Source organism: Delphinapterus leucas, chromosome 6 (genome assembly GCF_059928025.1).
Source record: "Delphinapterus leucas isolate spDelLeu-1000000601 "Yukka" chromosome 6, BTC_Dleu_Yukka2, whole genome shotgun sequence".
Classification (NCBI taxonomy): domain Eukaryota; kingdom Metazoa; phylum Chordata; class Mammalia; order Artiodactyla; family Monodontidae; genus Delphinapterus; species Delphinapterus leucas.
In genome coordinates, this window is record NC_143134.1 from 90,287,433 (window position 1) to 90,313,212 (window position 25,780).

At 53.6% G+C, this 25,780-nt stretch overlaps 1 protein-coding gene across 8 annotated transcripts in view; it reads right to left on the reverse strand.

Moving 5' to 3' along the window:
- Window positions 1-4,434: 4,434 nt before the first annotated feature.
- SHB (SH2 domain containing adaptor protein B) overlaps window positions 4,435-25,780 on the reverse strand; it is a 134,112-nt gene continuing 112,766 nt past the window's right edge. For 2 of the 8 annotated variants that reach the window (XM_089913434.1, XM_089913423.1), the window contains one exon: window positions 4,435-4,882. In XM_089913434.1, coding sequence (XP_089769560.1) covers window positions 4,586-4,882 — 297 coding nt within the window. In that variant the 3' untranslated portion in view covers window positions 4,435-4,585. Of the gene's footprint in view, window positions 4,883-7,244; window positions 24,443-25,780 lie in introns of those variants that run through there. The other 6 variants (XM_022600264.2, XM_089913428.1, XM_089913424.1 and 3 more) reach the window with 5 other exon arrangements.

Sequence of the window (25,780 nt, forward strand, 5' to 3'; positions counted from 1 at the left end):
TCCACTCCAGAGCAGGCTTCCAGGCAAGCCGGGGGTCCCTATGCCTCCTCAGGTGCTGACCTGTGTGTGAGGAAGGGGCTTGGGCTACAGACCGTCCTGCTCAGGCTGCATAAGGACATCATCATGATGATGGCATGAGAGCACACAATGGGAAACAGTGTGCCCGTCACTCCCTGCCTGCCGCTCTCCAGGAAACAGGCCAGCATCTCCTAGTCTTCAGGGAGACCAAAAATGGCTTCCTGCCACAAGGGGATTAACGCCCCTCCCCTTGCCCTGCTCTGTTCTTCTGCCTCCACCGGATGAAGCCCTTGGAGGCCCAGAGACCTTGCCATCTCCTACCATGCAGGCTGTGCCACACCAGGCCTATCTGACTCCCCCGATCATCCCCCCACCTGCCGGGAACACCAGGCTTCCAGGCTCCTCACTCATCCGCCAAGGCCCAACTTGTTCCTCAGATGCAAGCAGATTCAACTCCCCCTCATCTGGGCACGCACGGCCCCCGTCTATTACATCACGTGTAAGTTGCCTGTTTGTTTTTCCGCCACACTGGAAACTTCCTGAGGGTAGGGGTTGGGTCCTATTCTCCTCTGTATCCACCAGGCCCAAGGATGGGTAGGCACTCAACAAATGTTTGCTGAACAAATTAATGTGTTTCCATTTAACAAGCTCACTAGGGCTCTAGCTTCCTCCTAATTAGGAAGCAGGAAGGTTCCTTCTTCTTGTAAGATCCACCTTTGGGGGATGATGGCAGAACTTCAGCTTCTGCGAGAAGGCGGCAATCAAACTAGATCCTGGGGCACACGTTTGCATTTTAAGGAAATAAAACATGCGTGCTCAGTGAGGTACATTTAAACAAGACACTTGTATATTAAAAGCTTCACATTAAATATACATTATACAGCTTATCGCACAGAATTATTGTATCAGTAGATCTTTACAGGACACTTTTTCGCAGTAGGTGGCAGTCCCAAGGCTCCTGGCAGTGACACAACAGCCCTGAGGAAAGGGGAGGGGCTGGGGGCTGTCAGTGCCTAGGGGATACCTGAGTGGGTCTCTGGGGGGTTCTGGAAGGTGCTCCTGCATCTACAGCCCTGGGCTGTGCTGGCTCCACCGGACAACTTGCCCCATTTGTCTTTGCTGGTAATCGATTCTGGAAGGTATCGGTTTGCTGGATGACATGGCAGTTTGCTGGATGACCATCTGATCCAGCCAGGACCCTTCATGAGCATCGATGGGCCAACTCTAAATGCCAGCCTGCCCTGTCTGCCCACTTTTGCACGCACTGTCCCTGGGGTCTGTGAGAGCACATGGTAAGCCCGGATGTCTGTCCCTGCTGGGCCCTTGGTCAAGTGACAGCAAGCACTTCCCTGAAGCCAGCCAGAGCTCGGTGTTCCAAATCTTAAAAAGGCAATCTCCGGGGTCCTGTGACTGTAGGAGAAGCAGAGCGTCTGCCAAGGGCTCCACCTGTTGATGCCAGGCCCTTCCTGGAAGTTACATCATGATTCCCCTCTGCTCACCCACTGGCCACTGAGGGGCACCAGCCTGGAACTGCCCTGGGAGGGGAGGCACAGCTCAGCTGGGATTGGCTGAGTTTCCTGAAGAGGAGCCTTTTCACCATTTTCTTTAGAAGAGGTGCTCTGTGAGCCTCTCTCCTGACAGGCAGGTGGGCCATCTCTCCCCACAAAGCCTCCTTTCTTTCTGGGCTGTCATCTTGTTCTGGGGCGGGCGGGGCACTGCCCAAAAGGCCCTGACTCCTCAGTGCTCAAGGACATTACTGCTGAAGTGGTCGGGGCATTATGGTCAATAATAAAGCCAGCGACGGAGGGAAAGAAAGGGGAAAAAACCCGACAGTCCTGTGGCTCTGAGCAATGCAGCCTGTTAGGGGCTAGAGGTTGTGTTCTGAGACAAAATGCTGAGGCGAGATATTGTGTGGCAGGGAGCTTTTTTTTTTCCCTCAAAGAAATCCAGCTCATTTTTTCCCCCATTAATTGGCAGCAGATGAAAAAAAAAAAAAAAGCCAAAACAAAACCCCAACCAACGCCAGTAACCTGAATGTGAGTGTTTCTGAAAGGGAAAAGCTGTTTCAATTGTTAGATGTCCAAGAAAACATGAATACACGCCGACAGAGGAAACGGTCACAATTAGAGGAAGAAGAGGGAGAGGTTCATAAAATTAAGGAAAAAAAATCCTTTTAGCAGCTCCCATCCTGTAAGCTGGCTCCTCTGCCGGCCTCAGTCCCAATGGGGAGCTGCCGGTTGGGCCTCCCAGGGAAACTTCAGGAAGACGAAGGCAGGGGAAGGAGGGAGGGCCCAGGAATCCCTTAAAAGAGCAAAGGCAAGACCAGAGGGCGAAGCAGCCTCGGTTTTCCTCAGACCACAGGCAGAGCCTCTTCTGAGGAGAGGTCTGCTCTGAAGACTGTCCACTGAGAAGGGTCGTGGGCTCCTGCACTGCCCCACCTGCGGCCTCAGGAAGGGCCCTGTGGGAATCTGCACTTGCTGGAGGATGAGGCACTAATGCAAAATCCACCCCACCCCCAGCTCTATGGGCAGCCTTCCTCGTCCCCAACGTCTAACTGGATCCTTGGGATCCAGTCTCCTTCGGCACCTCTGTTTGGATAAGTGCCAACTCCTCACTCATCTTCTCACTCACCAGAAAAATAAATAAATAAAGAGGAAAGCGTGAATCATTCCAGGTACTCCTGCCTTAAAGGATGTTTTGGAAAACGCAAAGCGGGTAAAAGGTCAGGATTGAGGCTTTGGAGACTAGACCCAGGCCACAGGCAATGAGGCAACCATGAGGTGGACGGGCCTGTGGGATCCATGGATGGGAGGGTCTCGGGCTGCCCGGACTGAGACGAGGACTCGGGAGGCTGACCCAAGAGTTGGACTGGGCAGGAAGCAGATGCCAAGGAAACAGCTTTGGCCACAACCCACTAAAATCCACAGCAGCCACCTAAAGGGGCACGGATTCTAGTCCTGCCCTGCCCTGGCTTGACAGGCGGCCGGGGCAAGTCCTCTCTCCTCGCTGGGCCTCTGTCTCTAATGTGAACGGTGAGTCTGAAGCATCGTGGAAGGCCTGGCAGTGCTGGTGATGTTCAAACTCGGTTCAGCCCCCTCCTGCTGGGGACGATGGTCACCGAAATTCCATTGTGCTCAGACCACTGGCAGGCAGACCGACGTGTGCTTGGCGAAGGCGCTGACACTTGTGCTCTCTCTGGATCCCTTGCACCTCCTTCAGTGGATGGAAGCCATGCCTTTCATGCTGCTGGGTGGGATTCTTCTCTTTCTTCCACTGCATTTAACATGCATGGTGCGGTGGTAGGTGGGTGGGAGGGAAAGGAAGGGGAACTGAGTAACAGCAATCTCACTGAGGGTCTGCGCTATGTGAGCAAGACCCCCGCTCCTGTCAAGGGCAGGGGCTAGATAGGGGTGGAGTGTGGGAGTGTGTGTGCGGGTGTTCTTATCTGTGTGGAGGCAGTGCGGACGACCAGGAGCTCTGGCTCCATGTCCCCTGAGAGGTCAGGATTTGCCTTCTCCCAGGATGACAGCAAGGCCATGTAGAGCCAAAGCACTGGCTCTAGAACATCCTCTGCTTATGGGCTGTGTTAACTTAGACAAGCTACTTTCCCTCTCTGAGCCTCCTTTTCCCCACATGTTAAATGCCTCACAGGGTAGCAGTGACCCCAGTTAATGGGGAGAGCCCTTTATGCACTGCTGGGTGCTGTGCACCTGAGGGGTTAACACAGACCTGCCATCACTGCATTGCTGTGGGCAGAAGGGGGAGCGTGGGTGCTGAGTCAACATTTGAGGCTACCATTGCTGGAGCCTGAATGTCCCTTCCTGCAGCTTGACTCTCAGGGGGCAAAGCAAATCCCTCTGCCCCATCGGCTGCCTCAGCCCTGAGCTGGGGGCTCTGCCTCCTTCCCACGTGCCCAGAGGGGACACACCTTGCTCTGGGGACGAAACCCGCAGGTAATCACTGGCCCCCTCAGAGACCCACTGCAGTATATTAAAAAAAGGGATAAGAATATATATTAAATGACTATTTTATTTACACACCCTATTCATAAATAATTGAATCCTTTGCTTGACTGCACAATGATTCCTTGGAGATCTCCTAATGATCACACTGAATGACTAAAAGTGGATTAGTGGGCTTCTATCTGTGTGTGGCCATGTTCTCCCACGTATGTGCTCACACTCGCACACACATGCTGACACACACACACCAGAGGGGAGGCGGGATTCCCAGGGCCTTCAGGGCTCTCAAAGCACCAGCATTTGGCTCCCAGCACCAGTGGGGCCCCGGTGGGAAAACTGCACCCCGTACACAGGTGTGAATTCCTGACGGCTGGAGAACAAAGAGCCGCAACCCCGGGAGCTCCCGCCCCGCCCCTCGGAGCTGCTCTCCTTTGTTCATCCTGGAAGGCATCTCTTTGGATTTGCAAATATTTTAATTCACAGAAACTCGAAGAGGGGTTGGGGGAGGGGGCTGCGGTGGCGGGCTGGCCGTCCCTCAGTCTTTATCCAGGCCTTCTCCAGCCCCCATGAGTGGCAACAGCATTCTAGAGACATGCAGTGGTGTGCTAGTACCATACACACGACACAAACTGGACACGGCTGGCAACAGCGGCCGGGCGGGTCGGCAGGGGCCACCGGCTCCTCCACGTCTGGGCCCTGTCACAGGGCAGGGAGGGGCTCACAGGGTCCGCACAGCCACGGGGTAGAGGAGGGACAAGTGCTCGGCCCCTTTGATGGGCAGCTTTCTGGTGGTGTAGTAGTGGATGACTTCTGGGACACTGTCGAACGGGGGGCTGTTCTGACCCAGGACGTATTTCTCTTTGGTTTTGGCCAGTTTCATGTGCATGAAGCCCTGGTTGCTCCTGTGAACAAAGTGCAGAGATTATTAGGATGTGCAGAATGATGAAGGCCCAAGATCAATCAGGAAAGCAATTCCTAGAGAGCTACTCACTTTTGCTCTGAACCGAGGTGTGTCATGAATTCACACTCATTATCCAAGAGAACTCTCCCTCTGGCCATATTCCTGCTAAGGTGTGAAGATTCCTTGCTGCCCCGGACAGAAGAGATCCCAGCCAAGAAGCAGACTTGAGCTGCACCTCTCCCAGCCAGGAACAGAGCCCAGGACTGGCTGAAATGCAGCTGCACCTAAGAGCCCCCTCAATCCCAGCAGCAGACAGGGAATCAGCAGCAAACACTGTAGGAGAGTCTTTCGACCTCAGGAGCTTTGAGGGACTTCCTCAGGAAAACAAAGAAGCCCCCAAACTTGGCCCCTCTTCCTATTACTGATGCAGATGAGAATTTAAGCCTTGCCCTGCAGGCACAATGTTTAAGTCCCCAATGCCCTGACAAGTAGGCAGGACAGGGGTCATCACCCCCACTTTACGGAGTAGGAAACAGTGTGTGGCAGGATGACAGGCGAGCTGTTTTCCAAAAACTGATGCTCTCTCTTCAGCAGTATGGAACTGCCAAGCCAGGGACTACATTTCCCAGCCTCCCTTGTATCCACTGTAGTCACGTGACTGGTTTAAGCCAATAGAATCTAGGGAGAATGTGTGCTCCCCAGCTTTGCCCCAATGCAGGCACTCTCCTGTCTGTGCTTCCTCTCTCTGCTCAGTAAAACCTGCCTGCCTCCTTCTCCAAGGTCCAGGTGTAGTGTTTCCTCTGCCAGGAAGTCTTCCAGGTTCCCACTGGCAGAGCTCCTTCCTTCTTCCAGCTGCACCGAGGATATAACGCCTCCATCAGCACTTGCCTTCCTGAACTGTGATTACTTGTCCATCTTCTCAATTCCCCTGAGAGCTCCAGAGGAGTGCGCAGGCTCTGTGCCCACCATGCTCAGCATCCTCCGAATGGGTAGTGGGTGGGTTCCTCGGAGGTCAGAGCAGAGCCCTATGTCCGTGACCCTCGCAGCTTGCCAGCTGCACCAGCATGCTGGGTGGGGTGTTGTTTCCACCCGGCCCTAGCAGACCTCTCCCGCCTCCCACCCAGGACTCTGGCCACATCGGGTCGCTAACCCCTCCATCAACCTGCCTGTGCTCAGGCTGCCCTTTCCCTGCTCACTCAGCTCCAAGATTTAGCCACCACACTTGTGGATGCTTGGTTTCCAAAGCACAGTCCAAATTTACTGAAGGTGCGTCACTTAGTGAGAAAGCTGGGGCTCTGACCTCCTGCGCCTTCTCCAGAGCCCATCCTTGGGCACCGATAACTTGTGAGCAGCCCTAGAGGCCCGGCTCCTAGGAGACCAGGCCCACCCCAGGCAAGGCCGAGAGCTCCGTGTGGACACAGGTTTGCAGTTTGTAGTCCTTCTGAGCTTTGATTCTTCTTGCTTCAGCTGTTCCCACATCTCTTCCATCCAGGACCGAGTTCCACACGCTTACCGGCGCCTGCTCTATTAATGCGTCAATTTGGACTCCAGGACCATTTTCAAATGAGCAGAGCAAATGCTTAATGAAGTGCAAGCACTGAGCAATACAGCAGCTCATAATAACGTATTTAGAGATGTCACCCTTAGCTTAAAGGAAATCGTTCGGAGTGCAATTATGTTTCAAGAGAGAATAATTCCTGTAAAGAACTGAAATTTAAATCAAGATTTTTTAAGGCTGACAATGTTCTAATTACAGAGCCTGTGGCAAGTTCTGCTCCTCAGTGAAGGGTCATTTCATTGGAGAATTGCCTTGTCACATCTAGAAGCAGGAGGCACACTTGCTTAAGCTGTTAGAAAGGAACAGGTGCGCGCCTTAAGTGAAAAAACGTGCAACTCCCTCTGAGTGAAGACTCCGCTACCTGCTACCCACATCCATGGAGAGATGGCAAATCTGTGCTGGCCTGGAAAGGGCTGTAATTCCTTGAATGCAGGGCTGAAATTGTGTGGCTAAGACAACCGGGGACAGTTAAAAAGCTTTGCATTCTTGGAGGCCACGTGCTCAGCTTTGCCTGGAGAAGGGGTGTGTATGGGAGACAGCAGAGCTGGAGCTACAGGTGAGTGACATGGGCGGGTGTGTGTGGCCTTGGACATGTCATGCCCTCTGTGTGGGGTGATATTTTGGGCTTTATGTACCACAGTCTACAGCTGGGGCTGCAAAGCGCAGGATGTGTTAGATCACAGCAACCAGTTGTGTCCTGGTCTGAACGCCAAAGCTCTCATGGCACTGCAGGTACGAAGTTGCAGGGGGAGCTGATTTAATTTCTAAGGAGGTTAAAGAAAATAACTCATACGGGTTAATGGGGTATTTTCACACCAGTTTTTCTTAAAATATTCAGTGAGGGAAGTGGGCAGGGATGGTGGTAACAGAGGACAGAGCCAGAGACAGAAGCTGAAGCTCCTCTGTTCCCAGGCCGAGGGCTTGCGAGGTCACCAGATATTAGGAACTCCACACTAACGCCTCCACCTCAACAGACACAGGCAGCCGCTGGTACCTTCCTCCAGTCCCTCCTGACTCTCCAGGCCCACTGTTTGTTCTTCTGACGCTCGTATTTCAGTACACACTAGTTTATAACCCTGAGCTGGGCTGTACTGAGGGGGCAGGCAGTTACAAAGTTCGGAGCCCAAGGCAGAGAACTCAGGCCCGTGACCCCTGAGTCCAGGGCCTGACCATTCCCGGCAGAGGGAGAGCTGGCCCTCACCCTGCAGCCCCGGCAGGAACGGCCCTTCCCCCTGGGCTCACGCACTGCACCCTCTGGTTCTCTGGACCTGAGGCTCTCCTTGGGCCATACTGGGCTCATTCCCTGCCCCCACTGGATCCATGGGGAGACTAACTGGATGGCCTCTGAGGGTGCTTCTGGGCCTAAGGTCCTGGATTCCATGTGTATGAGCATAATCTGCTGCCCACACGGTGAGGGCTTCCTGCAGGAAGGGGTCGAGGCAGCCTCACGCCCCACCCCCTCCACTGCTGCCCACGGCCTCCAGTGCCGCTGTCACAGGGTACTGGCCCGGATGGCCCTCAGGCCGATGTGTCCTGGGCACTTCCTGTGAGCCAGGCCATGTGCTAAGCACTGAGACTCAGATGGGAGGTGGCTGACCCAGGGTCACACAGCAATCAGCAGTGGCGATGCTGCTTCCTTCCCTGGTGGGCCTTTCCCAGAGCCCATGCTCCTGACCTCAGTGCTGTCCAGCTCCAGGAGAGAGCCCTACTTAGCCCCCAACACTCCACGTGAGGCCAGGCACGTGCTGGGCGAGAGGCATCAGAGCCTGAACAAGTGACTCCTTGACTCCAAGCCTCAGTCCCCACGACACCCACCCTGCAGGGCTGATGATGGGTCAGAGCAGCACAGGGGCTAGCAGTGAAAGGCCATCCTGGGGATTGGGGACAGTGTGTCCTGACCGGCGGAGTCCCCAACCACGGAGGGACCATCACACGGAGTTGGTGGGCCCTGCGAGGTAAGCAGGATTTCTTTCTGAGACAATCTATCAAACCCGGACTTATGCAAAGGTCAGGCAGAGCCTTGTCAACACATAGCTACGGGGTGTGCGGCAGTGATATACCCTGATGGGTCACAAGGTCCCCACGAGCGAGGTGCCACCTAACAACAGTTGAAGATTTAAAAACAGCTGCCAGGGATGGCTTTAAAGACTCCCAACTCGGGGGCTTCCCTGGTGGCGCAGTGGTTAAGAATCTGCCTGCCAATGCAGGGGACATGGGTTCGAGCCCTGGTCCGGGAAGATCCCACATGCCACGGAGCAACTAAGCCCGTGCGCCACGACTACTGAGCCCACGTGCCGCAACTACTGAAGCCCGTGCGCCTAGAGCCCGTGCTCTGCAACAAGAGAAGCCACCGCAACGAGAAGCCCACGCACCGCAACGAAGAGTAGCCCCCGCTCGCCACAACCAGAGAAAGCCCACAAGCGTCAACGAAGACCCAATGCAGCCAAAATAAATAAATAAATAAATTTATATTAAAAAAAAAGAAAAAAAAGACTCCCAACTCTACTTAGAAGACGACATCCAGCACAATAAGAGAAAGGATTAAATTTTCCAGGGAGAAGAGAGGGTGCATCAGATAACCAGCATGCCCAGGGATGCTGCGGTGCTCTGGACACTGCTTTTGGAGCAAGAAGCAACCTGGGGACCATCTCGTTTCACCCTCTTGGGGTACCCTGGAGGAAACAGGTCAGAGAGAGCAGCACTCTGGCTCAAGGCACACAGCAAGGTAAGCTGTGGTTATGGCAAGAACCTGGGGCCCACACGTCCAGGACCAGGTGGGCCGGGTCCCAGGCCCACCTCCCATCATTGCTTCTGAGAAGGCATGGGTCCCCGGGGAGCTCAGACAGGCCGCCGCCTGCCAAGCTCCTGTGTCTGCCCCGTCTCCTTTGATAGGACATCTTGCAAGAGCTAAGTCACAATTAGGGGTGTCTCCAGTGGGTGACCTGACTAATGAGTCTTGTAAGGCTGGTAGAGGCTGGGGATGCTATGGCTGTCAGGGCGTTCAAATGGCTCATTATCATCACAAAAAGCACGTCCTCATCACCAGGATTATCAAACGTGCCTGGCGCGCTGGGCCTAATAACAGACCCCACCTTGTCTCATAATCATGGGCTTTAATAAAACATCACTCAGCCTGCAGCTGCTGGCCCGAACAGGGTGCGAGGCCTCACCTCTTGCTTTTAGACCTAATTGCTTGATGCATATTTCATGAAGAATCTTGGGTAATAGTTATGTTAAATCGCTTCTTTTCACAATGAAGTGACTTAAAAATACTTGCATATAATATTTATGCAGGAGAAGGCAAGGAAATTGCCCTTTGGGACTAGCATGTAGGACCTGGTTACAGGAAACCACACACAGAGGTGATCTCTGGTTTACCTCTACTGAAAGGTGGTTGGAGCTGCTCTCTTCACTGAGATGCCCCAGAACACTGTCCCTCAGCTCGAAACCGTCCAGGGCTCCCCACTGCCACTGCAGAATGAATGCTCGAACCCCACTGTGCACCAGGCACTGAGCTGAGCCACTGCTACACGTTACCTCATTTAAGCCCACAGCAAGGTTGATAAGTTGCTTGGTGTGACTACCGTTGTTTACTGATGGGGAAACTAAGGCTGAAGGAGGTTGTGTGCCTTGTCCCATGGGACACGGTGGGACCAGGATTTCACTGTGTCTGTCTGACTTTGAAGCCTGTGGTAAGCATTCAGGGCCCTGACACTACCACTGCAGCCTCGTCTTCCCCTGCTCAGCCACCCAACCAGACGGATCCAGGTGTCCAGGTCCCTGCAGCTCTGTGAGCTCCTGAGGTCGGGAACTCTGTTCACTGGGACGTTTCTCAGCAGGTCAAGCCTTATTCCCCTTCGGGCCCTCAGCACATGCCTGGCGCATAGCTGAGCACTCCATTCATCTGTCCATCCATCCACCCAGCAGCTATCTAGTGAGTGTCTATTTTGAGCCAAGGAAATGAGGCCCCGAGCATCTTCCTCTCTGGACTGTAAGCTCCAGAGGGCAGGCTGGTGGCGACCCCACCAGGTCCCTGAGTAGAAGCTGGGTAGAAGCTGCCTCTTTCAAGGCCAGACACAGTGGCTGCTTTGCCTGGTCAGCATTGGTCCCAGGAGGAGCCAGCTTAGTGAGGGGCAGAGCCATGGGGAGAACCTAGAGGGTCACCTCTGCAGGGGGTACAAAGGCACCTGCCTCTCAAATTGGAAAGAGAAGTCTCACTTGAGGGAAGCCGCAAGCCACAGAGGAGAATGGGTCAAACCTTTTTCTTTCCTTGGGATTCTACAAGAAATCATTCAAGGGTACAGAGCCAGCCAGTGCCCCCTGCCCAGGCCTAGATAAACAAAACGAATGTGACACAAGTTCCCTCCTAAAACCACATCTTCCTGAGGGCCCAGGCCCTCCCCGCTCTGGGGCCCAGCAGATCTCAAAGTAGCTGTACCTCTTCCTCTTCTTCTTCTTCTTTTTTTTTTTTTTTTTGCGGTACGTGGGCCTCTCATTGTTGTGGCCTCTCCTGTTGCGGAGCACAGGCTCCAGACGTGCAGGCTCAGCGGCCATGGCTCACCAGCCCAGCCGCTCCGCGGCATGTGGGATCTTCCCGGACCGGGGCACGAAGCCGTGTCCCCTGCATCGGCAGGCAGACTCTCAACCACCGCGCCACCAGGGAAGCCCTCTTCCTCTTCTTGTGGGTTATTTTAATTAAAAAGTTGAATCTTACATTGTGCAAAGATTCCTGAGGCCAGATTGGTTAAGAGAAGAGGAAGGATGAAATTGGGCATCTGAAAGCCCTCAACAATTGGTTGCAGGATGATTCTCAGGGGAGGGAGGTGTCGCCTGCTCTCCATGAGCATGACAACAGCAACCAGCATTCACCCTCAGAGCTCTCGAAGCACAGGTCTTGTGATCAGCGTGGAGAGGGCATGAGACCAGCCCATCAGGTCCTTCTGACCCCAGAAGTGTGCACCCAAGTCAGAGTGGAGATGGACACGGACGTTTGTATCGAATTAACTGGGCACAGGTGTGTTCTAGGCCCGGCTCTAATGCTGATCTGCTGTGATCTTGGGTGAGGGAGCATCCCAAGGGAGCCAGCCTGGAGGGTGACCATGGCAAGATACCTCCTGCCTCCATGGCCACCTAGGGGCCTACAAAACAGGTACTTCCTGCCATAACCCCGCCCCCTGCTCGGCAATGCTGCCTCTGCAAGCAGATGGCTCTGATTCAGGACGTCTGCTCTTTGACCTCCTGGGAGATGGGATATTTTGCTGGGTAAGTGTCTACAGAGAAACTCCTCGCCACATCTGTGAAACAAGCCACTCCAGAAACACTCATGAGTGCCTGCAGAGAAGCATGTTCTGAGGAGAGCCCTGGGCCCGCTGTGGGAAAAAAATACCCAGATCTCAAGTGATGGGGGCCTTCAGGGGAAAGGTACCTGGTTGACACCTCCTGAGGATGTCAGGCTCGCATCTGCACGTGCTGTGAACTACCAGCACAGGGCCTGGGAGCCTGGCAGAACAAACGTGTACAACGTGATTGCCACCGCTGCCGTCGGACTGGACCAACCTGTGGCTTCACAAAGAAGCTGGGAGGGCTGGCATTATCTGCAAGACACCCACTGCACACACGAGAACACCAAGGGCCAGAGGGAGAAGCAACCTGCCTGAGTCACAGTGAGAGGACACCAGGGCTTTCTGAACCAGGGGACCAGGACGTGAGTCCTTCTAGCTGTGTGTCGGGGTTCTCCAACTGTGCAATGCATGGGGTGAGGGGCATGGAGGCCCTTTCCAGCTGAGATGTTCTAGGGGTTGAGGAGCTGCGGAAAGGGGCTTATGAGGTCACATGCCACCCACTGCCTTCCGAAATAGCCTTCAGGGGGACAAGCCAAAGACACACGCGCCAAGTTATGGTGAACAAACATCTAAATGTGAACACCGCTGAGCCAAACAACTTGATTTACAACCAAATAATTAGACTTTCAATAAGCACACTGGCAGTGATAAGCCTCCCCAGGAAGCCCGGGCATTTCTCAAGCTCTAAGTTGGTGGCTCAGGGAGAGGGCCTTCAGTAAATCATGATGAAAAGCCATCTCCAGGCAGAAGGAGAGCCGGCAGATGCATCTCACGGCAAACATGGAGAGGCATAAACTTGTTTTGTGCCACACAAGGCAGCATAGGTCAAAATGAACTGATCTGGGGCAATTTTCTCAGGAGTAGACTAACAAAGTGTCAACCAGGAAGATATTAATGATCCAGACTGACAGCTGAGGGAGTGAGCCTCCCATCACTGGGGGCGTGTAAGTGGGAGGGTAATGATGCATGGGGGCAGGCTGGATGACTTGTGCAGTCTCTCTGGTCGGTGTTCCTAGCAGTCCTCAGGCTCCAGCAAGTGCACATGAAAACTGTAAGGGGAGAGGTGGAGGCAGGGGGAGGGGTGACATGAAATGTTTCAGAGCTTTAGGAAGGGGAAAGAGGACTCTTCCGGGAACACAAAGACCCTTTTGTGTTTGAAGCACGTGGAGTTGATGGTGGTGGCTGAACTGAAGTCAGATGCCTGGGTTCAAACTCTGATCCCACTAATGTCATTGGTTGGGCAGGTCCCCTCTCCCTGGGCCTCAGCATCCCCGTCTGGAAAAGGTAAAGGGGGTTCCTCCAGTGCTGAAGTTTTCAAGCTAATGAGAGACATCACAGTGGTGTGGAGGGTGTGCCAGCCTCGGCCAGGAGGACTAAGGCAGGGCAGGACGGCTATTCTCATGCAGGTACAGGGAATCCCCGGGCTTGAAGACAGCACAGTGGCAAAAGCAAGGCTTCTTAACATCTGTGCCAACGGGATGAACAGAATGCATTCAGGCCTGGGGTGAGGTAGAGGGGGGTTTCCTTCTATTAGGACAAGCCTCTCTCCACCCATACTCTTCTTGGAACACTGGTTCTCAACTGGGGCGAGTTTACCTCCCTCCTGGAGGAATCTGACAATGTCTGGAGACAGGGGAGCTGCTGGCATCTACAGGTGGAGGTCAGGGATGCTGCATAGGACAACCCCACAACATAGAATAATCCAGCCCCAAATTTCAACAGTGGCAACTCACTGGTCACCCATGCCTCAAATCCTTCATCTGTGAAATGGGAGTAACAGATTCCACCCTCACAGTAGTTGTGAGGGAGAAGTGAGAATGCCTGTGTGAAGGAAGCATGAACACCTGATAAAGGTTACTCATCCGGCTCCTTATTTAAGGGCTTAAGACACAACACAGAATTTGCCAAAGGGCTGCAAAGGGCTCCAGGCTGTCTCCAAGGACCAACTCCCATTTCACCACCAACCAGCAGGTGCAGGGGGAACACACGGTACCTGAAGGAAGGTCCAGAACAGGGACTGGGCAAAGGCAGCCATAAGGGTAAGCACCAGCAGCCAGGGGCACAGGGGCTTTTATAGCAAAAGCGGAGCTGGAAACCTGGGGTTGAGCCAGGTGAGGCTGGAGAGTGAGATGAGGGGAGTACTCCGGGATGAGGGCAGCAAGACGAGGGCAAAGGGACCACCACCTGCAGACCCAGCGGGACCCAGACCTGGGTCTGAGTCCCCTTCTGCCACTCCGAGCTGTGCCTCTCTCTGAGCCTCAGTTTCCTCATCTGCGGGATGCAGTTTTCACTGCCCACCCGTAAGAACCATCCTGAGGTGCGAGCTGGATGGTGCATGAGCAAGTTTGGCAGGTGCTAAGGCTATAGAGGTTCTGACATGGCTTTGTCCCCACCTGCACTGCAGGAGCCTGAGTAGAAGTTGCTGCCCATCTGGTTTGCCTTGCTGGCTCCGTGCTGAGCACCGAGCGTGTCTCCCCGTCTGCCTGGTCTGCCATTCATGGCCACGTTGGCAGCCGGACCACATCCTCCAGCTGGGCAGCCTGCCTGGCTGGGGTGGCAGGCCTGGGTTCTGGCCCTAGCTCTGTCGCTGGGTGACTATGGGCATGGTGTTTACGACCCTGAGATCGACTTTTCCAAACATGGAGTGGTATTTCCCAACACTCTCAAAAGCACATTGTTACACAGCAGGGTCCACATGAAAACAGAATGGGAATGATGAGGAAAGAGGCTTCTCTGCTTAAAAAATACTGGTCTATGGCAGTACTGTGTGTATTGCTCTGTATTCAACATTTCCGAGATAGACCCGACACCAAGCAGAGGCTTTTGAGACCATGTGTTTCCCTGCTCTTATTTTACAGATGACATTAAGGCCCAGAAAGGGGTGGAGGTTTGCTCCCATTCTCCAGTGAACCCAGAATGTGCCCCTTCCCCCCTACCCCGCCCCTGTGCCATTCGCTGTAGGGGATTCTTGGGCACTACCCATAGCCTCTGTATGCTCAGAGTAGGCAGCAATGCCTGTGACAAGGTGGAAGGTGGAAGGTGGAGGTGGGCGTGCAGGGAGGGGGAAGAAGGCAGCAATCCCCCCACACCCCAATTCTCATCCTTGCCCTTAAAGCACAGTGCTTACCCTCACTATCCTCCAGACCCAACTCCTTTCCTGGCTGGGGCGTCCCTTGCTAACTGACCAACTGATTCATTAGCACAGCAAAGAAGGGGACTCGCCCACAAAGCACCTGATCCAACTCACAGTTTTACTCAAACAAGTAAAGAAGGAAAAATCCAGGAGGGCCTTTAAAAACTGAAAGCTAAAACAGACTTACTTGCTCAGTGGTCCTGCCTCTAACCTGAGGGTCCGTTCTTCCTCCCTGGAATTTCAAAGGCACACAGTTGACTCTAAGCCACCCAGACACCCTGGCCAAGGGCCTTTTGCACATCATGTGAATGATGGTGATGGTGGTTTTCAGTGGAAAAGCTCCCAACAGTCCTTGGGGATCTGGGCCTCAGTTTCTTCATCTGTGAAATGGGGCGGACTTTATGATATTCCTTAAAGTCACTGAAAGCAAGTGAAAAGAGCTCTGAACTGGGTGTCAGGGACCTGGTCCCAGCTCTGGCTCCTGTCCTCATGGGCCTCAGTTTCCCCATCTACCTATACAACAAAGGGAGAGAACCAGGTGACCACTGAGGTCCCACAAACTGCTAAACCTTTGAAACTTAGCACATAGGTGCTCACACCATGCAATGAAGAAGGAATGACTATTCAGATATTAAACAAAAGGACTGACCTTCATTACAGACATCCCAGAGTTTCAGGGTTGGAAGAGGAGTGCAGGTTTCTCAAATATAGAGTTTCTACAAATGTGCCCCAAAATGCCTACATCAAAGTCCCTGGGGATTTGCTAAGCCTGCGACTCCCTGGGCCTCTCTGGAACCTGAATCAGCTTTTAATATGCTCTTCAAGAGATTCCGATGCACATTCAAGTTTGAAAACCACCGTTCTATCTGATGATGCAAAGTCCATATTCACATCTAATGTTCAGCTTTTGTGGCTTATCCCGTGTTGGGGAGCTTACTCCTTACAGGTACAACTTTTTCCAACCTTTGATGGCTCTGACCATGAGAAAGTCCTTCTACGTTCTGAGCTGAAATGTGACTTAGCACATTCCAGCAGGTCACAGCTGCTCTGCCTGCCCTGGGAAGGCCCCCTGGAGAGCGGAATACAGAAGCAGGCGCAGACCCGAGGCTGCTCCTCTCCAGCTGTCCTCTCTCGTCCTGGTCCCCCCTGCTGCTCACAATCTCTCATACACATGCTGGCCTGCAAACGGACAGTGTCCCCAGTGGGTATGTCCCACTTGGCCATTAGCCCTGCTGTCTGGACACGACTCCATCACCATGTGGACACTCTGAGCCTTCGCTGAACTCCTTTCTGGTGTCTTCCGACCTCCAGAGTCCACCTCTGTCTTCTTCCTCCTCCCCATCCCAAGGGACAGGATCTCATTGGCATGCAAGTGTCAGTGGGTGCAGACAACATGCACCTCTTGACCAAACCAAAAGGGGCACCAGTCCAAGAACATTAAGAAGCAAAAGCCCCACTGGCTGTGGCCACACTTGGAAGGTTTGCAAATGTAATTCTGAAAGGTCACTGCCAGCCCTTAGTAATCTGGGCTCTGGAGGGCGAATCCTCTCATGTTGGGCATTCATTCTGGCAGCTTCTTGACAACCTCTGTCCACAGGGTGGAGAGTTTTCTCAAAATTAAATCTCTGGTTCTTTGCTCCCTAATGAAATTGATTTCTGCCTTGATACACAACAAAGCTTTCATTTCATTATTTGGCTAGGGTTTGACCACGTTAATTACAGTTTTTTTCAGCATGGCTGCAAGTAATTGAGTTCCCAAAAGTTACTTACTATTGGAACTGATTGCTTTTTAAAAGCACAACTTCCACAAAAGTCAAAGTCAACCCTTGTTTCATCACAGAAGATTTTTAGGGGGTAAGACTGGAACAATTGAGGACAGGAGAAAGTATTTTTCTAGCCTGAAAATCTGAACTCAAAACAGGATTATGCTCCCATTTGGAGACCGTGAATCTGAAAGGTGGGTGTGCCCAGCACACACCACCTCATGCATTTGCCACCTCAGTGGCTTCATCACTTGTGTCAGAACTCATATACTGCCCCCCCAAGTTTTTAATCATTGTTACTGGCACAATTCTACCTGCCTCAGAGGATACGCTGCAGAAGCCTCTTCAATTTCTAACACCAGGTACCAGGGACTGCAAAGCGCCTGCCCAGCACCGTGTAAATGCATATTCCCTTGGGAGGCTGTGTTCAGCCAGGGTGGGGTACACACCTTTAGTGTCAGGTGGAAATGAGGGGCATGTGGCTACTCTTTGGCAAGTTGGGGGGTGGGAAGGAATTGTGGAAAAGATAAAGGACCAGAGATGCAGAAGCTGTAGGGAGACAGAGAGAGAGCTGACTAGGACTTCAGAGTTTACAAGGTACATCTCTGTCCACAATATTATTAGTCACCTGGGCCACGGGGGGCTTATGTGGAGGGGACAATTGAAAAGTTGGCACCACAGGGAGTTAGCACCACAGGGAGAGGGGACACTGCAGAGACCTCTCCTCTAATACCAAACCTAATCATCCTTCTACCTTTCTGTTACTTCCCAATACATTATTATCGTCCTAGGCCCTGCTCACATGCCACCTCCTCCAGGAAGCCTTCTGAGATGCCCCCAGTCAGACTCACTTCCTTCCTCCCTTACTCATTCTCTGCTACACCTCCCTCCATCACAGTAGTCACCTATTCTTGTCTCCGTGCCTGGACTACAAGCTTAGACTCTGATGTGCCTCTGTCTCCCCATCCAGTCAAAGGCCTGGTGTCTGGTAGGAACGCAGCAGTGACACCTACACTGCTGAACTGTTGCCCCTGCCCTGAAAGTCTGTGCTGAGAATGTGACAAGCTGATCCTCAAGCCGCCCAGGGCCGTGAGCAGCGTGTAGATTTTCAAAAGGAAAATAGAAAAAGAAAACAAGTTCTAATTAAAACATTTCTAATAAGCCAGCTTTGCCAAAACCAATTGTTTCTGATATTCCTCCTAGGTGAAACAATCCTTAAAAAAAAAGGTATTAAAAGTGGCAGAAAGCACCCTTAGCTGGAAGGAGGATGGCGGCTGCTCACTGGGGGAGGGCTGCCCAGAAAAACGTAGGGTTTTTTTTGAATTTAATTTTTTATACAGCGGGTTATTAGTTATCTATTTTATACATATTAGTGTATAAGTGTCAATCCCAATCTCCCAATTCATCCCACCACCACCGCACCCCCACCCCCCGCCACTTTCCCCCCTTGGTGTCCCTACGTTTGTTCTCTACATCTGTGTCTCTATTTCTGCCCTGCAAACCGGTTCATCTGTACCATTTTTCTAGGTTCCACATATATGCATTAATATACGATATTTGTTTTGCTCTTTCTGACTTACTTCACTCTGTACGATAGTCTCTAGATCCATCCACATCTCTACAAAGGACCCAATTTCGTTCAGAAAAGGGCAGATTCGAGGCACAAAATGGAAGTGTGTTCACGTGTGAGTGTGACACACCCACACTCATACACAGCAAAATATCATTTTTATAGCTTTAGCGTTTGAACTGTGGGAATAAAGACGAGAGCTATAAAATCTGACATCCAATTTTATAAATCTGCCGCAAATACCAAGAATGTTTATGGAGAAAATGGGAGAGAAAATATAGTGTTATGGGCTCAGAAGGGTAATAACCCTGGGATGAGAGTCGAGACATCTGGGCTCTGCCAGCAACTCGCTGCGGGACCTTGGGAAGGTCCTTTTCCCTTCCTGTGCCTGTTTCCCTCATCCGAAAGCCAGGGTCTTGACCTGGATGATTCAAGGCCCTTCTGGCTGCAAGGGCCTGAAGGTATGGGGAACAGGAAACCTTGGGATTTTACTGAATGAAGCTGGTTGCTTCCAGCCCCACCAAATGCCTCTGGGCGGGGGCTGATCGCATTTCCCGGGGGGGGGGGTACCTAGCTGTTAGCAAAGTAAGACCCCCAATACTCCCCCGGGGAAAGCACAAGGCTCTGTAAATAACACCACCTGCATTCATACAGACACTCAGGGTTTACTAAGAGCTTTCCCTTCCGCTATCTCCCTGAGCCTCGGGGCTGAGGCTCAGAGATGTGAAATAACTTGCTGGGTGACCCTCGTGGCTGGTGGAAGCAGTGGGGTTCAGGCCCTGGTCCTCTGGTCCCTGACTGCATCTTTCTCCATGTTGCTGTATCTGCTGATGGCAGATACAAGGTCTGTATCTGTCACCATGGCCTGTCCTTGCTGCACCCCACATGCCCTCTCAATCAAGCCATTCCCAGATGCCTTTTGCAAAAATATTATTAAATAAGTCCTATTAACAAGATGTTAGAAATGTGATTGGAAAGAAATATTTTTCTCATTTGAAGAGACCACCCAGTGCCTCAGAAGGGAAGCTGTCCCAGGGCACAGGAGGCTTCCTGGCAACAGTTGGAACGCCTCCCACGGCAGGCGAGCCTTATGGAGAGATTTATGGGGGCTGATATGAGATAATTAAAAACCAGCTGGAAATGTAATCAGGGTGGCTCTGACTCTGGAGGGGACCAGGGAGCTCTCGGGGGAGCAAAGGGCAATGCCGTGTGCTTGGCTGGGAGGGGAGACGCAGCAAGTCAGGAAGGGAAAACCCAGCCCATCAGCAGGCACGCTGGGCACTGCCAGGCTGGTGGGTGCTCTGGACAGTGGGTTGGCAGTGTGAGTGTGGGCACCCCTTGCCTCTGGTTTTGGGCAGCTGAGTTAGGATGAGTTTCCTGGGTTTTTCAAAACCATCCCAGGTCCATGTTGCAGCCGGTGGTACCACCACTCACCCAGCTGTTCAGGAATCTGGATGAGGCCCCTGACTTCTCGCTCTTTCTCACCCTCTTCAAGTCTACCAGGACACGGCCTCTGTTCTACTCCCACTGCCCTAGTCCTTCGCTGAGCTGTTGCAGCCTCCTCAGCAGCCAGCGCTTCACCCCCATCTGCCTTCCAGACACCTCCACGGTCAGACGGGGTTTCTGCAAACCTGTCTCTGAAGTTCACTGTTTTCATTTAGTCTCCTGCACGGGGCGTTGGAGGAGCTCCTAATTGCACCACTTCCTTTAAACCTTTTAGAAGGAGAAAACACGTCCGCACACTAATTGAGCAGAAAGTTCATTTTCCCTCCATCAGTCCTGAAAGGATGTGAAATCCTCTGTGTAGTGAGAGCAAAGAGGCAGACGGCCCCTCTCCCCTGCCTGCCCTTTGTCTCAGGCCAATGCAAATGCTGCCAGAAAACAGGGCCTGGATGGGAAGCCGGGAGGCAAACAAGCTTCTTCCTCTCTCTGGTCTCAGTTTCTCCACCTGTACAGGGCATTGGGCCAGGTGATGTAAAAGGTCTCTTTCTGTTCCCTAAATCCCAAGATTTCTGCTCAGGTGTACTTAATGTATGAGAGCTACTGTCCTGGACCAGGTTCTGGTTCTTGTAATCGACTCATAATGTCTGAAGATGTGGAGGGAGAGATAGGGGTCAGCAGGACAGTGAGGGGGACAGAAAGGAATGCCTGTTGAAGTGGTCATCATCTTCAGGTACTGATCAAAAACTGGGAGATCAGGGAGGTTAAGTGACTTACCCAAGGTCACACAGCCAGAACAAGGGCAGTCTGGATTTGACTCTAGCCCTGTGATTTGAGTCTCAGTCATAACAATGCAGGATTTTCTCAAGTTGCAGCCTGCATAAATTCTAAAATCCCACCACCATAAAGGGGAGTAGCTGCGGGCATGGACAGATCCAGACAATTCTCAAGGCTCTGGACCACACCAAGCTCTTTCCTCAATAACCCATGGCTCTCCAAAGTCTGTAACAAAGACAGTGGGCTACCACTCACTTAATGCCTGCTGGGCACATGCCAAGCACTTCACGTATATCATCTCTTCAGGAATACCTCTGTAAAACCATTTTATAGATGAGGAAATTGAGGCTCAGAGATGTTAAGTCCCTTTGTCCAAGGCCACCCTGCTAGTAAGTGGTAGAGCTGGGGTTCAAGAGCCCAATCCAGACTGATCCAGAGCCCATGTCTTCTGCTGCACAGAGCTGCCTCTAACCTGGGGAGATGGGGAGGAATTAGTGATGGGATATATTGAAAACTGTGGATTGGAAAGTAGGCAGCTTCTGTCCTTCCGGGCTGCTGTTTCCTCAGAATGGGCAGCTCCTTACCCTGCCCATCCCCAACCGCCTCAACCCTCCTCACTTCCCAAGGCCCATGTCAAAACCCCTCCTCACTCCACCCCTTCCTGCCATCACTGTCTGCCTGGAGTCAGTCAGCTACCCCGGTGCCGGTCTGCCTGACCCCCACCTCTCTTCTGTACTCCCCCTTCTCCAGCCCTCACACCCCGCTGGCAGCTCAGAGAGGTGCAGAGTCACGGGAGCAGGCAGCCAGGAACCCAGGGCCCTGGTCAGCAGAGCAGTGCCCCGGGCAGCACACACCTGCCTTTCTTGAAGCTCTGCTCTCAAGGGCAGGCTGGAGAGGAGAGCAAGTGGTGGTGATGGAGTCCTACATCCTGGAGCAGGAGGTCATGCTGGGCAGGGAACCCAACAATGGCCGGGGAGGCTCTACTGTGGTCTGGGGGACCACCCTGGGGGCTTGGCCATGGGAGCAGCCCCCATGGAGCTGAGAGGCTGGAGCCTCAGATGTCAACCCGACAAGGGGTGCTCAGTCGGCAGAAGGAAATGAAGTCCGTGCTCCCTGCCGATGATCGCAGGGCGAGCAGCCTTTCCTCATCCCCCGCCCCTCCCCGCCCCGCAAACCTTTATTATTTCTTGCTCCTGGCTGTCAGCAGCAACAAACTAAGATTAATCACTGGCCCGCCTGCCTAGACCCAGACATGCCTACTGTTTGAAAACTCTCTCCCCTACTATATAAATCAATGAGGGGAGAGAAGAAAGAAAAACAACTCTAAGAGAAATGTGCCCCCAGCGCCCCTGGAACGCAGCCCATCAGCTCCTCTGGCCCTGCTACGCTCACCACCCTCCCAGGAAGCATCTTTTGGGTGAAGACTGGCTGCCCAGCCGTCAGCACAGACCCCCAGCTCCAAGCAGGAACCTGACGGGCCTCGTTTAGCAATCAGAGCAGGAGGCATCTTCTTGTCCCGCTCCCTCCTTCCCACCACGCTTAGGACTGAGCAGAAAGACAGCTTGGACCTGGAAGCAAATTTACGAATCAAATGCCAGACCCTCCTTCTGTGGGAACAGGGAAGACACTCGCCCGTGTCATCCAGAAGCAGATGTAGCCCAGACGCACCCCGAGGGCGCCTGACCTGGTGCAGCCCTGTCTACCTTGCTGCCTCCACGGCAATTTCTAAAGGCTCCGGGAAAGCTGGGAGGAGCGGAGACTGGCATATACCTGCTGAGCTGCATTAATTATTACAACAACTTCATGAGAGTGGCCTACGTGGCTTTCTAGGTGATGATCAGGGAGGTAAAGTCATTGGCCGAGAACCACACAGCAGGTAAGAGATGGAGCTAGGGTTCGAACCCAGGTATCTCTGGCTGCAGAGCCCATGCTTTTCCCTCTACTTTTTTTTTTTTTTTTTTTTTTGTGGTACGCGGGCCTCTCGCTGTTGTGGCCTCTCCCGTTGCAGAGCACAGGCCCCGGACGCACAGGCTCAGCGGCCATGGCTCACGGGCCCAGCCGCTCCGCGGCATGTGGGATCTTCCTGGACCAGGGCACGAACCCGTGTCCCGTGCATCGGCAGGCGGGCTCTCAACCACTGCACCACCAGGGAAGCCCCTTCCCTCTACATCTTTAAAAGGGCTGCCCTGGATCTCCCCTTGGGACATGTGGCCACGTGCTGCCCACCTCTCGGACTGTGCTAGCTCGGGTGGCATGTCTGTGGACATGTCGGGGAGAGGGAGGCAGAGAAGTGTTCCATTTGACACCCTGGTTCATGAATGGTTCTAGAATACAGCTCTGGGGACATGACTGCGACGTTGCTCAAAACCTTCAGGAACGCTCCCTGCCCTACAGGTTAGAGTCCCCAGTTCCTCAGCCTGATGACTAGGGCCACCCCTCTCCTTGGCTCCCATCGATGTCATCTGTTGTTCTTACACAAGCTCTGCACTTCCTGCCTCTGTACCATTCCCTCTGCCTGGCTGCCCTCTATACCCTGTGCACAGGTCTAAGATCTGCCCAGCCTTCAAACACCCCCTCTTCTGGTTCCTTCCCTCTTTCACAACCCTGAGCATTTTCTGCCTTGGGGAGCCTTAAACACGTTCTATGAGTATCTGAGTTCCCCGTGTAAATACCACTTCTTCCCCGCTTGGGCTATGAACTCCTGGAGACTGGAGCCCATTAAATAACAAGACACTGAAGGGGCAGAGCTTATGGGCTGAGGAAGGCTCCTGAGTGATCAGGGCTGAGTTGTACCCTGATGGAAAAAGGTCAGACCCCAGAAATGTCTCTTGAGGTCAGAATCTGGGCTACACATTTGCAAGGATGCTGTGAAGTTTGCCTTTGGGGATTTGAGAGCTGAAGGCCCCTTTGTGAGGGCTCCCTGGGGCCATGTCCCCCACTGGAGTTGGGGCTCTCAGTGCTTAAAGAGAACAGGGCTGGGCCCTTGTCAAAGGAGCAGGGGCATCCCTGCTGAGGCCACAGGAGGGCCACTCTGTCTGCCCCCATCCCCGGGGGGTGCCCAGAACAGGCAGAGCCTGCCCTGTGTACGAGGAGGCCCTGGCGTTCTCCCTGCCTTCCCGGCCCTCAGCAGCAAAGCCTCTGGTCTTTGGAGTCCTGTTTCCCTCATCTTGTCCATATTCCTTTGCAAAAACTCATGAAACTAGAAATTGCAAAGAGTCATTCACAGTCCAAAGTGCCTAAAGAACCCTTTTAATGAGATTTTTCATCCCTTTCCCCCACTGCTTGCCTTTCCAAACAGTAAACTGTGTTAGAGGGTGATGTTTTCTTGCCAGCTTCTAAACGCTCAACCTTTCACTTCCCCGAGGCTAGAGTGAGTGTAGCAGGGGTCAATGGCTGGTGCTGGGGCCAGCGTGCGTGCTGATGGCTTGAGAGGGCGCCAAGGGTCTGACGCCCTGTCAGGTCAGGCTGGAGAGGGGAAGAGGGAGCGTTCTGCAGGAGGAGGGGATGAGGGCAGTGTTCAAAAGCAATGAGGCAGGACCTCTGCAAGCCTGCTTCACGGGTGGGGGCGTCCGCCATGGAGGGGACTTGGATGGATGCGAGGAGGTGAGGGAGGCAGGCGCCATCTTGGATTGCCACGGGTGCGGGGGGGTTTTGGTGAAGGGGCAGGTGGGTGGCAGCTTAGGCTGGTCCGGGGATCTGCCTGGTCCCCACAGTGGGAAGCAGTCGCCATCACTCTTGTCAGTGTGGTCAACTACCAGCTGGGGAGCTGGTCAGTCACAAATCCCCTCTGGGTCTCAGTCTCCCCAGCCATGAAGCAAAGGGACTGGACCAGGCAGGCCGCCTCTACGGTCGCTTCAGGTTCGACACCGATGACCTTCTGGCCGGTGTAAGGAGTGCTTGGGAGCGGGTGGGGAGACACTGGGCTGGGAGTCCTCTGCCTCCACTCCAGTCTCAGCTGGTCGGTCAGCTTCCTCCACCCTAAGGTGAGAACGAGGATGGTGATCTCTGCCCTGGCCACCCCGTGGGGCTGTCCCGAGGCGAACGCGCAGGCTTTCTAAATCATGAAGTGCTGTGGATTTGCAGGGTGGAAGTGGGGTTTAAGCATACAGGCGGGTGCCTGAGAGTGGCCCCGTCACTAAGAACTGAGTCTCAGGTCCTCTGCAGGGCGCGAGTCCTGCCCAGGCTCTTCTGTATCTCCAGGGCTTTGCCTAGCCTGTCCCCTCCACCTGAGATGCCCACCAACTGTCCCTGCCTGGGGAATGCCTACCCTTTCTTTAAGGCTTAAGTGTACGTCTGCGCAGCAGCTTCTCCAGACCCTCTCACTCCAGCGCCAGCTCCGGCCCGCAAGGGCCTCTGTGCAGACATGCAAGCAACAAGGCCCAGACTGGGAGCTCTGCAGCCTGGGCCGGGCTGTCCTCTCCTCTGCTCCCTCTGCTGCTCAGCCTAGTGCCTGGTACCAAGGGCTCTGATAAATATGTGCTGAGGGAAGGACGGGAGGGGTGGAGGGCCCTGTCCTCTGGGGCCAGACTCCCCCAAACACTTTCCTCCACCCTGGAATACCCTCATAGCATGACCCAAGGCTCACATGATAACATAGCTGGAATTCCAATGTAAATTTGCACCTCACTCCTGATAATGCCACTCCCCACCCTACCCCCACCAGGGAGGCTTCGGGATGTGAGAGTCCCGGGCCCTCCATGGTGGCTGGCAAAGCTAGCACTTGCCCCAAGCAGCGAGGACATTCAGTACCAGGGCAGTTCCATTTGTGGTTGAGGTGATGAATGCTAGGTGTCACTCCCTGGCCGGCAGCCTGACTGGTCACTGGGAACTGAGGCTGCTCTGGAAAACAAGCCCACCTCCACATGGCGGGCTGCTCTGGCCAGCCACGGATGGCCTAGCCCTCCTCCCCACTTCTGGCCTTCTTCAAGAGAAAGCTGACCAGGTAAGACCACCCCTCTGGCGTTTGGGAGCTAATGGCTCCTGACAAGCATGCAAAACTAAACCCTCCACCTCCAGCACCCATGGGCAGAGATCAGTCATCCAAATTGCACTTCCTGATAATGAGAACTGACAGGACGGGTCCAGGAAGACAAACCTGGGCCTGACGGCAGAGTGCTCTGATCTGGGATCCCAGCGCAGGCCCCTGGGCTGCGCCCTCAGTCTCCTCCACCTCCTCCCCTCGCCTGGGAGGTGCAGGGGATCCTGCCACAGCACTCCAAGGACAATGGGTGGCTGAGCCCACGGGCAGGGGAACTCCGGAGAGCCAGAGGCACTGAAAAGCATTGATGTAAGAAGAGCTGCGTCACCTCTCATGCA